The following is a 12,552-nucleotide window of genomic DNA, read 5'->3' as shown; positions in this document are numbered from 1 at the left end:
ATTAATGCTCTCATTACTATTAACTACATCAAACCCCCCAGGGTGTTAATTGTAATTCATCATCCTCACATTATCCTGTTCATCTGCAAATACCTCCCAACTTATTCTTACCTCCTCCACTTTCATTACATCGTCACGAGCGCGAGGAAATCCTTCTCCTCTTCTGCCCCCAAGATCAGGAGACCCTTGAAACTACGTCGTGTATCCTCATCTAATTTCCCACGACCCCGGCATAGATTATCTGCCAGATAATTAAGACCTGCTGAATAATTAAGTGGACAATAATGCTAATTCATGAATAATATATCTGTTTATGATGGCCGGGCCTAGATAGTCGCGGCGGCGGCGGCGTCGACAGGAAGATTGATGCCGTGGCCTAGATAGCATCTCTCCAGTGAGGGGACGCTACCATGCGACGTTGCCCGTATTCATTAGGCCGCTGTCATTGGCTTTTCTTAGTAATGACATACTTATGTATAATTTACAGGCGCATCCTAAGGCAGAGGTGGCATGTGCAGAGGAACGGAACAAATGGCTCTGTTTGAAACACAACATATGGGCGTTTGATTTATAATGCTGCATGTTTGTATAGGTAGTGATCGATTCCTTCTCCCTTTATCTCAACCGCATCTTTGCTTCTCTCTCTCTCTCTCTCTCTCTCTCTCTCTCTCTCTCTCTCTCTCTCTCTCTCTCTCTCTCTATCTCTCTCTCTCTCTCTCTCTCTCTCCTTTTATACAGTCTTTTGTTTTACTTTGTGTGGCAAAGTGTGTTCTGTCACATAGACTGAGGGTCCACTGAGCTCCACCATGGTGCACTGTAGTAAAAGGGGTTTCACTCTGTGTGAGGTCATGTGTGTGCAGGTGTGTGTGTGTGTGTGTGTGTGTGTTAAGGCATCCCTGTGCAGATTTGGGTGCAGACTGATCCCCCTGTGTTGCATCACTGGTGCATGTGTGCAGACTTCATTCTCAGACCTCAAAAACAAAGAAGCGAACCCTCTCCTCTGCTCCACCCTCCGCATCATTTCAGCCTCTTTCTAGTGTTGCCCAACTCAGCAGAGCCTCTAGCACCTCAGCCAGTTTGATTACATTTGCGATTAGAGCTGCGGCCAAGGGATGTGAGGTGAATTATGCCTTAGCTGGTATCTTGCTCCGGCTGCTGGGGGAAATGAGGCTGCTAGGCTGCCTTTGCCCCACTACTGTTGACCTTGGGGGTCACTCACAGGAAGGGGACATTCATCACTCTGACACATGGATGCTGTGGGGAGGAACAGAGACGGTGTGCGCGCATGTGTGTGTGTGTGTGTGTGTGTGTGTGTGTGTGTCTGTCTGTGTGTGTGTGTGTGTAGCAACCAGTAACCCCCCCCATACTACACTTTCATTTTATCCAACACTTCTTGTGCACCCAGTGGGATCAGCTGTACTCTGCTGAGGATGAGCAGCACATACGTCATCGTTTGCTTTCTATATTGAAGTCTGGCATTTGGAGATTACGTGATCTGTGTGATGTTGACGTTAATCCAATGATGTCATTGTTTTACATAAATTCTGTCTTTTGTTGTGAAGAAATGAGCCCCTACTCTCTTCCCTTCTCTCTCTCTCTCTCTCTCTCTCTCTCTCTCTCTCTCTCTCTCTCCCTGTCCCCCTCTCTCCGTCCCTCTTTCTTTGCCAAGTTTCTCTGTGTCTATAATCATGAATGGCAGGCAAATATCGACCGCAGCCATTGTGGCCCAAGTGTGTATTTGTTCACTAGAAAAGGCTTATTATGTTACAGCAGATTGATATCTCTACCCCCCAAGGACTTTAATCTCATCGCAAATGAAAATAGAAACAATTATGGCCAGTGCTACATTTTAGCACCGCTGCTCGCTCTCCCCCTCCCCTCACTCCCTCCCTCCCCCTCCCCAAACAATAGAGTGACCTTGGCAGGTGCAGTCAGTGATGGGATGTGCTGCCTTTGAAGCATGATGAACAGACAAGCTTTGATAGCGTGTCACTATGCTGCCTCTACCTCCCTCTGTCTTCTCTCTCTGGTGAAATGCTGGGGTCCATGTGTGTGTGCGCACGTGTGTGTGTGTGCGTCTGTGTGCTTATATTAAAGCCAAAGTCAATGACAAGAGCAGAGGTAGAGCCAAAAACACAGTGGTAGTGAATGAAAAGTGAGTTATAGTGTGAGACAGACTGCTGAAATGAGGCAGCAAAGAAAGTAAATGGAGCTTAATTGTTCATTTTGAATCCATAAAGGCACGCAATTATGTTTATGCATGCCATAAATCTGATTAGCGCAGAGTGCCGCTTTACAAACACAATGCACGTCTGTATGGGAGGCTAATGCGCACGCAGCTCACATGTCTGATTAGTTGCAAAGCACCGTCACTTATCTCTCTTTCTATTAGCGCGCAATCTGTGAAGTGAAGTATGATGATGTATCACTCAGGCTAATTGCTCAGTGTTTTCTTATTTGGAAAGCAATCACCAATGAGAAAAAGTGTCAAAATGACAGTCGAACGGAAAGAGAGAACTTCGCTCACTGAATGGTCTAATTTGTCGAGCTTGTCTAAACAGAGCCGCTGTTTATTAAGGAATTACCTCGCCGACAATCTTTTCAGCTTGGTGCTCCTCATGCATGGTTATTATGTGAAACAAAGTGAGAGCTATATGCATTGAAGCTTTGACAACATCAAATTACTTACAATGTCATTTTGTAGTGTTGAAGAAGTTTTCCAGCTGTTCCTATACTTCCCTTGGCCTCAGTTGTGCAAATTCCCAGCAGTCTTCCTCAGAAAAGAAATCTGGAACTTTGTGTAACAATGGAGCATAATCAGTGTGAGAGTGGTGTGTATTGCTGGTTTGCAAAATAGTGGACGTTTGTAAGCTGTTTGAGAGGCACTTCAGACCCCTGCTGATGGACCTGATTGACCCTCTCCCTGTTGCATCTCTTATGTATGTTTCACAAGTATGAGGTCTGTACTGAATGTGTGTGTCATGCAGTATGTATTCCGACCCAGGCCATACGTTTGGCTGGATCACTATGAGGGTATCCAGGTCTCCCCGAGCCCCCTCCTCTCCATGAAATGACACTTTGATTGACCCCCTGTGTTTCCCGTAGGGTCGGGTTGATATGGTAACAGTCTGACCCTTGAACTTTACCTCCTGTCAGACAGGTCAGCCATCCAGGGTCATAATTGAATTTCTCAGAGGCACATCGACTCGCTCTGCACACTGATCAATGCCAACATCCATGCTGGAGACAGCAAGGTCATATTCCTCTCCTCTCCCTCCATCCCTACACTCTAAACCATTTGTGCACATAATAACACACTCTGATACTTACCCGCCAACACACACATTTAAACACAATCATGGATAAAGTAGCAGAAAATGATACTCACTTGCTACTGAGGCCGCGGGTTTTAGTTCAGGTTCACTTTAAGTACCACATGACAAGGATCAGTGGGATTTGATCTCGGTGCAGCATTAGTAGTAGCAGCAGCAGCAGCAGCACACTTTTAACACATCATATTTATATAAAGTATGATGAAAACACACAGATAACAGTATTAATTGAAAAGTTTAAGCCCTAGAGCAGCCATACTGTATTTCTCATCTCCTTGTGGCAAGACATGTGTTTAGGACTTAACTGATGTTTACTGTTGCCTGTGGTCAAAGGTACTCACATAGAAATAGCTTCTACACTCCCACAGACACACACAAAACACTCATGTAGTTTTAAAGGATGTCGGCAATAGATTATTTATATCTGCTGCCGTGACAAGCAGAAGATTCATCACTACAGGGTGTGATTACTCCTCCTCTCCTCTTCCCCACACTTCTCCCCTTGCACTCCATCATCCTGTAGAATGAATAATTGTGTTTTGCCACCATCACTGCAATGCATATCTGCGATAATCCAGATGTGGATGACACTGTAATCCATACGCCCCTGACACCAAGTACAGATGGTTCTTTAATTGCGAGCGCGCCGCAGCGATCATCCTGCTTTGTAATCATATTCATAGCTTCTTGTGTGCGTCCACCGTTTGGCGTTTGTCTGGTGTATTCATCTCTATCAGATGATGTTGGAGACTTATTTAGAGTGGACCTCAGTGTTTGCTAATGAGATACAGATACGGTTTCTTGTTCAGCTCCAGATGTGGCTCATTGAGCGCTGACATATTGGCCTGGCACACACTCCAAACAGGTTTGTTTCTTCTTATTTCAGTACGGTGGATAGAAGGTTTTGCAAGGGGTTCATCATCCTGAAGTCACTAAAATATTTAACGCTGGAAGGGACAGATTTCTGTGTTGAAAAGTTCTTTCTTTCCTTTTTGTGGTTCGTCTTTTAAATTCACCAGCTCAGGTTTTCAACATGTGGCTGTGATGTGTTATTTGAAACGTAGTAGACACTTAAAGTGTAGTAGTAGTAGTTCAATCTAATTACAGACCTATTTCAAACCGGTTGGACTTGTGTGTAGTTATTAAATTGAATAATATTTGTTTATGTAGTAAATCAATGTTTGCCTATTAAAAATCCAATATCAAACAGTCGGTGTCATCCACCTCAAGTATGATGGATACGTTTGTGTTTGTGTGATTATAGTATTTGTTATATTAAAGATCAATAGTACATTGAATTCCTGTTTGCCATCCATGATAATATGCATGAATATATTGCTTTTATGGCATATCTCAGGAGTATCAACAATCTAGGATGTATCATCTTCATAGATACAATAGGTCAGACCTTTGGCTCAACCCATAAAGAGGCAGTCACAGTAATCATAAAGTAATAAAGTAACAGTAACAGTAACACCAAAACTGTATGTTTCAGTGGAGTGAAGTTGGTGGGGATCAGTTCAGGTAAAGGCCATTTCAGAGTTAGATTTCATGTCCTCAACATATATAATTTGGATTTCCGTCACAAACAAGTTAGGCAGAGAAACACACACCATGACGCTACAACTTTTGAATGGATCAAGAAAATGAGTGGTCTGACTGTGAATGATATACTAGTGTATCTCACAGGATTGTGTATGCTGTCAATCAAACTGTTGTGGTTCAAACACTGGAGCTCCAAGTATTATTTGGCATGGCCCTGTCACTCTACAAGGTGACTAACATAAAACTACTGTAAAACTCAAACACATAACTCTTCCAAGGAACCAGGAACACGCCTTGATTAAATTTGTATTTTCTAATAATAGACTGTCCTAAAGTGAGGCATGGAGACAGCAAGAAATTCAATATTTTTCTGGATCTATTTCCATAAACGCAAAAAGGGGAAAACTAAATACTACTAAGACAGCATGATCTATTTTGGATGTCAATCATGAGATACATACGCCTACTTTTTAATGAGACTGGCGTTTAACTTTTGAAGAAACAGACACAATTATCTCACAATTTCACAATGTTCAAGACGTAACAGTGGCACTGGGAGTAGAAACAAAACACGGTTCATCATAGCAGAAATTGTGCCCTCTCTTGGTGAAAAGCACGTATGGTGGTATAAGACGCAGCTATATCTAATGTATGTCTTCCTGTTGTGAAGATCACTTTTCACACGAATGGAGGAGACTCGGTGTTGAAGCTGCTTTCTTATGTTCTGCCTGTAAAAAATGCGTGAGACGTGAGGCGAGAGTCCACGCAGCAGCAGCAGCAGCAGGTAACGCAGACTGGAGGAAGCCAAGGAGAAATGGAGGGGCTGCGGTTGTCATGGAAACCCAAGGGGAGGGGGGGGGGCGGAGCGGTGCGGAGTGGGACCAGTTTGTTTTGTTATGGAAGGTCACGTGACTGGACGAAGCTCCGCCCCCGTCCCCCCTTTCCACCGATTCAACCGTGTAAACTGCTCCTCGGTTAGTTACTACAAAATGGCTGCAGAGGCTCTGTCGTCAACGAGAACCCACTGAACGCTTCACGGTAGGAATTACTAATCCCCCGCCACTGTTCCACTATCTCAATGTTCAATTTGCATCTTTCCACTGTGGGAAATATGCAGAATATTACGATACATCGGCTCGGCGTCTTGTATTTATCCAGTGTCGGATGCTGAAAATATTCCAAGTTCAACCCACTCTGACATCAGTGTTTCCTTCGCTGTCACTGTGTATTTTTACGACATGTTTTAAAACTGGTTTTTCTTCGTTATTTTAAATTCTTGGCGTCGTCCTTCGAGACCCTCTGCGTGCTTTTATGACAGCGTATTCGTGCTAATTTGGAATGTTAGCCTAGCTAGCTGTGTGGATGCACAGTTCTCGAGTCAAGGGCAACCCTCCGTGCTGCTTGTTGAGTTGTCGTGTTTGTGAGGCAGACACACGCACTGCTCGGATGCTTGTTGTTGCATGCGTGTGGAGCAGAGTTGTCATGGATTTTTCTTGCAGTTCATTCCTCTGCTCCGAACATGGTAACTGCATCACCTGCCTGCCACTAGACGTGTTGGTAAACCGAGTTTACCTGCTGCGCTCCATGCTTGTTACATTTAACAAATGCAAATGTTTGTTTCTTGCAAATCCTCATGCATTTAAGCGTTACGATCGATATTTTTCCTGTTTGATGTTGTAGTTTCTTGCGATATTGATTATTCTAACTGCAACACATATGTGGTGATATCGTGTCAAGTTCATGTTTGTTCTTTCTGAGATGAGCTTCTTCCGTCTATATTATAGTCATGGTTCCTTATCGGACATAACGAACTGTTGTTGGATCTCTTGACTAATTGTGTAATTTTTTAAAAACTGGGCTGAGTTTGACTGAGTGTTTGCCTGACACATGCATGTTTGCCCAGTAATCCTGGAGTTGCCATACATCATTGATTGCTTCCTGTATTCCCTTCACCATGGTCACCAGTCTGCTCCTGCTGCTGCTTGACATCCACCAGTGACACTCACTCTCATGAAGAAGGCGTGTGTGTGCAGGCTGAAAATGCCAGCACCCTCATGCATGCAGAGGCCAGGCTGACGTAAGCCGTGAGGCCTGCTGGTTTTACTAATGTGCTTGAGTCCCTAATTTGGGTTAAGGCCTTGCAAGCGATGAAGACACGATGGTTGGGAAGTGGGGGGGGGGGGGGGTCTTTTCTGTCCCTACTGGGTCAGGGGCCTCAGTCAGCACCCAAGCTTCTGAAAAGGGCAGTGTATTCACAGGGAGGCGCCAAAGGGGGCTTGATAACAAAAACAGGCCACTAAATACTCTGATTACTATGTGGCTTAGGTCATCGCTTCACTCTCAGTTTAGACTTGAGTTTGCGTTTTGCATCGTTCTGGACCGCCTGGGTTAGGCCCCCTTCTGCCAGATAGTCTCATTTAGTTTGGCTGGTTGTTTAGTCTCGGCGATCAGCTGTAGTTGTATTCCTCGGTGGAAATGATAACTTTGTTAGCAAAGCACTTCGCCGCTGACAACGCAACGGATTTTTGTCGTTTTGCTTTAATAAAGCTACATGGCAGAAAAGCTTGTTTCACGCATTGTGTGTTGGATTTCTGAGGCTAGATACAGACGACTTATCAGACCCTTAACAGTCATTTGTAGATTAAATGCTGTCCTGACTGATGTGTTTTTTCCTCAGGAAATCTGTTGAGTGTGATGCCCCTTAATGCAGCTATAAAAGTTATATTAGCTCTCTTTTGCTGTTGCTTCACACAGCAGCCTTTAGAAGACAAATGTGGAAATCATAAAAGTATTATAATAGGAATTTAATGTGACATTTGTAGGGAATGTTCTCTGTACTGTTGGAACTTTAATTGGTTAACTAGTCTGGTGAAAGTCTTCCCTTGAATGTGGGAGCAGATGATGGACGCGGGGACCGGAGGTATTGCATGTGGAGTGTGTCCATACAAATGATTTCAGGGTGTGTTTAGAGTGCCAGGAGTGAAGCAGACAAAGTTTCTCTCCTCCTTGTTATTTGTTTGCCAGGTCAGAAAGCATTAACATGACCACACTGAGAATAGCTTCAAGCACTTTAGAGATTACAATCCTCTTTGCAGGGCAAAAGGACTTTGCCAGTGCTTACCTTGCAATTTTTAAACCATCACACACACACATTAAAAGTAAAACGACTGATTTGGTGTTTTCCGCTGTGACTGAGATTGTGTGTTTGCATACCTGCTGCACATTCTGCTGTGTGTGTGTGTGTGCTATTTTTCAGAGCACATCTATGAAGCCATGTTGCCATTGCGCAGAACAGCAAAGGGGGTTGCACATTCTGCCATAGAAGTGGCGGCTGCTGCTGCTGCTGCTGCGGTTGCTAGCGAGCGTTCTCCCAAGGGCTCGCCGTGTTCTTGTTTGGCTTGCAGCGATGGCATTCCTGGCTCCGTGCCCAGCGACTGCCGTCTAGCGTCCCTTCCCCCCTCTCACTCGCAAACACACAAACTAACCCTCCAGCTCCATCAGTCGCAGCCCCCTCATCGCCCTTCCTCCACCACGGGGCAGCGAGGCATTTACATGTTCACAGCAGAACGCTTGGCTAAGAAAAGTCACCTTGCACATGATGGATATCCTTCCCTTTCTGTCTTCCCTGCATTTTCTGCCGTTGGTCTTTTACAGCTGTTCCTATCGGACTGTCCTTGCTCTCTCCCCCATTTTGACTGGATTATTTTATTTTTTTATTCTCGTTTCCCTCGCCTTCCTTTGTCAGCTAAGCGAGTGTGTGGGTTTAAGACAGAGACCGAGCTCTAATCCTGTTGTTCTGACAGGAGGATATAATGCCACCGCGCTGAGCTTATTGACTTCTGTCCATATCAACAGGAGAAGTGCTGTCCTCCTCCTCCTCCTGGTGTAAGCTTAGCCCGCTGCTACGTGAGGAAGCAGAACTAACATTACATCTGAAGTGTGATTCATTCACTCATTTATTTATAGAACGGTTCAATCAAATGTGCAAATCTAGCGTTTTGAAATCATCATTAGGAGTGTATGGTGAGTTTTGTGTTTGAGTCAAGGAGAGCTGCGTCTGTCCAAACCACGCAGATGTTTGGTCCCTGCTCAGGAACCAAATGATTCTTCACCCCAAATCCTTCCGATGCTCTGCCCTGCACTCCCCCCCCCCCCCTCCCATCCGGGTCAGAGGCCGACAGCAGCTCACATTAACTGGAGCATCTCTCTTATCCTGTGATCCTCCATGACACAAGCCCCTGATGCCTTTGAAAGCAGCAGCACTCGCTATTTATAGCAGGGCAGCTGCACAAGCAGGTTCCATATTGAAACTCTTGGCTTTAAAAATAAATATTTATGATGTGAATTGGTAGGCAGGAGTGTGGTGGTTTTTGTTTTTGTGTCGAAGCAAATTCCAACGACCAAATCCCACAATCTGTACTACACTCCAGTTATGAAGACGCTCTATTTATAGGGCTGCTCTCTTTTACACTTTATGTCCATCAGGCCTGGAGTGCTGCAACTCCGGCTTAGTTCACTTCTCAGTTCATGTACACATAGAGGGCAGGAGGTGACTGAGTGACTGATCATGTGTGAGAAGGCCCAGCGTATGGGCCAATAGCACTGTCTTCAAATGATATTGTTGTTTTCAAGCTCATATTCAGCGTCAATATGTTATGAGGAGCCAAAATGATCACTGAAAGGGAAAACCAATATTCAGCATTTGAACAATTTCAGGGTTTAATCTTAAACATCAAGTGTCATGTTCATGAACGATTACATTCATTAGACCGATTCTGTGTGTAGTTTGTTTACCGTGCCAAACTTATAGACACCACTCAGGAAGGTAATAAATAATTGGATTGTCGCGACATTTCACGCAGATTTTCTTTAACTAGATTCACAGGTGTCTTAAATCTTCTAATCAGTCACTAATCAGTTTTGTGTCATTGTGCGCTCCACATTGAACAAAGACAAGAGAACGGGTATCAATAATTCTGTCCGTTTTCATTCAGGGGAACAAATACACGCAAAGAATACTTGTGCTGATCGTTTAAAATGTTTCAGTAAACCAATGTGCATACATACGAACATAGTCTCTGTCTGTTACTTGAAGAACACCTATTGATGCTGATTATGATTATGCTGACATGGTGTTTTATGTGATATTCTGAATAAAATCTCCACTCATTACCTCAATTGGAGTCCAATGTATATATTTTCCAGATCAGTGATCCAGCAGCTTTTTGAAATTCCGAATGAGAGGGGTTGGTGTTGAGACTTCTCAAACAAGAAGTACCGTAGTCACTTTGCCCTGTTGCTGGCCAAACTTGCATTCTATGGGCCGAGGCCTCTGGAAGGCAGCGACAGCAGCAGCAGCCGTCATCAAGTCTACCAATCAGTGCAGTTTGATTTACTGACAATTGTTGTGGATTTGTAAGTCTTCTTCGTTGCTCAGACAACTCTGTGTCCAAATTAAAAAATTTCGGAAAAGTTCATCATCTGTTTCAGCTCCCCGGCAAAGATGAGCACCTAGAAGAGCAAACACACACTTTGTCCCGTCTTTTATTGTATGAAAGGATGACACACTTTCCAAAGAGCAGCACATTAAGATACTGAGTTACCAGTTCATTAGGTGCAGCTTTGCAGTCTGATGCAACAGCCCTGCAATAAATCCCGTCTCTGTGAAGTTTATAGCTTTGATTATTTTTGTTGACACTCGCATTCAGCGTAGTTAGCGGCTTTGTCTCGTACTGCGTGAAACTGAGAGTAGTCTCTGATATTCTGTGTCCCTCGTGTGTGTAAACGGGGGTGGAGAGAGCACTAGAAACACTTCAATAAGTAATTACACCTGACGATGACGTGCATTACCACTGCCTTGCCGCTGTCATAGTGGCAGCCTGTGTGCTCATTGGCTGCAGATGAAGAAATGTGTGTAGGCTGTCTTCTTCATAGTGTAGTTACAATGTGTTCTTTGAAAGGTTTGTTATTTCAGAGGAATCATTAAATAAATCAATAAACAGCTAAGAGAATACGCTGTGCTGGTTTCCCCCCCCCCATGTTTTCTCTTGGTTTGGTAGGAGACCCCGGACTATTAATGGAAGCAAATATTACTAAATGATAATACAACTTTGGGCTATTGTAAGAACCAATTTTTTATGATTACATGGTCTGTAAGCTCAATCATATTCCCTGCTTGTCTTTATTTCCCCTTTGAAGCTCTTTTTGAAGAGACGTTTTAAAACAGAGGGTCACGGAAAATTGCAAAGGGAAGTGGAAAAGGAATATTATTCAGAAGCAGCAGTGTATCCCATTGCTCTGAGGACACGCTCCTTACTACAGCGAGTGACCTCTGATTGCCACTTAGAAGTACGACGCGGCGCGTTTGGGCTCAGTGTTCTCCTCTCTTATGTCTTACTCCATTATTGAACCACTACAACCAAACCGATTCCAATCCAGTGGCGCTAAAGGGTGCCGTCTGTCTCCACCTGACTGCTCACCGGGGCCTCGGGGGAGCGCTTGTTGCCAGGCAATGGCACACACACCGCACACTGTCATCTACAGCGGCATGGTGTGTGTTTGACAGGAAAAACTACAGTTTGACACCTAAGGAGCGCAGAATCTGATTGCTAGCTTACATTCTCTGCTCTCTGGCCAATTACTTATTTTTAATAGAGACATGCAGATGCTATTTTTAGGGACGCGTTCAGTTATAGTTGATAGTTACCTGGCTCAGTGTGGAAATGAATCTCATTTGCCCAAACTAAAGTGGACCGACAAGACCTCCTTGAACTTTCCTCTGCCTGTCTTCTCCTGTTGGTGTTGTGAACGTGTGTGTTTGTGTAACGGCATGAGGGAAAGTCTACTTAACTGTCTGCTGATGGCTTTTACGTGATTGATTTTACTTTGGAGAGCAAAGCCCAGACTGTATACTGCAGCTTAATACATGGAAAGAAATGGTTTGCTGCTTGTGTTCACCTGCTGAGAAACAACAACATCCTCCTCCTTAGCCTTAACCTGCCTCTGATTAAAACCTGTCTATCTCTGTCCCTTTCTTTTTTTCTTTTGTCCAAATCGAAGCTGTGAGAAGAAAAAAGGAATACAAGAAGAGAACTATTTGATGGAAGATAAGAAAAAGAAAAAACAAGAAGACAAGAAAAAGAAAGAGGCTGCTCAGAAAAAGGTAGGCTTGCGGCTGATCATCCTTTTACCCCATCAAGTTGGTTTTAATTGGCTATTTCTGCTTGATTGCCTTGTTTAGTGTTTTAAAAGCACTTTGGTACGGTTAAGCCCCAGTTCAAGGCTGTTCAGACGTGATAAAATGTACAGAAGCTGAACTGGGCCATTTGCATTCATGCTGAGCGCGCTACTCGTGATGACTGTGCATTTGAAGTCTTCGGCGCCGTAGTTGAGCTGCTGTAGCACCGTTACAATGCGTCCAGGCATTTTCACGCGCATTTCTGGCAAGTGTGTTTCCCGCAAGAAGTGCAAACCGAGCGTTCTCGTCCTTCCCACATCTCCCACTCCTGTGTATCAGTTTGTATTATTTACACACAAGCTGTACTTAGATTTCTGGCTGCAGCGTCGTGGATGGAATCAACCGGATCTTTGTTTGACTTGTTGCTTATTTGGATTAGGACAGGAAGTGCAGCAGGTGAAGAAATGCGAGTGGGGAACGCTTCCACTGATTATAAGC

At 44.2% G+C, this 12,552-nt stretch overlaps 1 protein-coding gene across 4 annotated transcripts in view; it reads left to right on the top strand.

Annotated features, from left to right (window-relative positions):
• Positions 1–5,840: 5,840 nt before the first annotated feature.
• The window catches only part of LOC142989265 (trinucleotide repeat-containing gene 6C protein-like), a 33,771-nt gene continuing 27,059 nt past the window's right edge, over positions 5,841–12,552 (top strand). For all 4 annotated transcript variants that reach the window (XM_076138720.1, XM_076138719.1, XM_076138718.1 and 1 more), the window contains exons 1-2: positions 5,841–5,915; positions 11,937–12,039. In XM_076138720.1, coding sequence (XP_075994835.1) covers positions 11,977–12,039 — 63 coding nt within the window. In that variant the 5' untranslated portion in view covers positions 5,841–5,915; positions 11,937–11,976. The remainder of the gene's footprint in view (positions 5,916–11,936; positions 12,040–12,552) is intronic.

The sequence above is a fragment of the Genypterus blacodes genome, unplaced genomic scaffold, assembly GCF_046128005.1.
Source record: "Genypterus blacodes isolate CSIRO-AG114 ecotype Tasmania unplaced genomic scaffold, CSIRO-AGI_Gbla_v1 ptg000401l_1, whole genome shotgun sequence".
NCBI lineage: Eukaryota > Metazoa > Chordata > Actinopteri > Ophidiiformes > Ophidiidae > Genypterus > Genypterus blacodes.
This window is presented reverse-complemented; position numbering and strand designations above follow the sequence as displayed.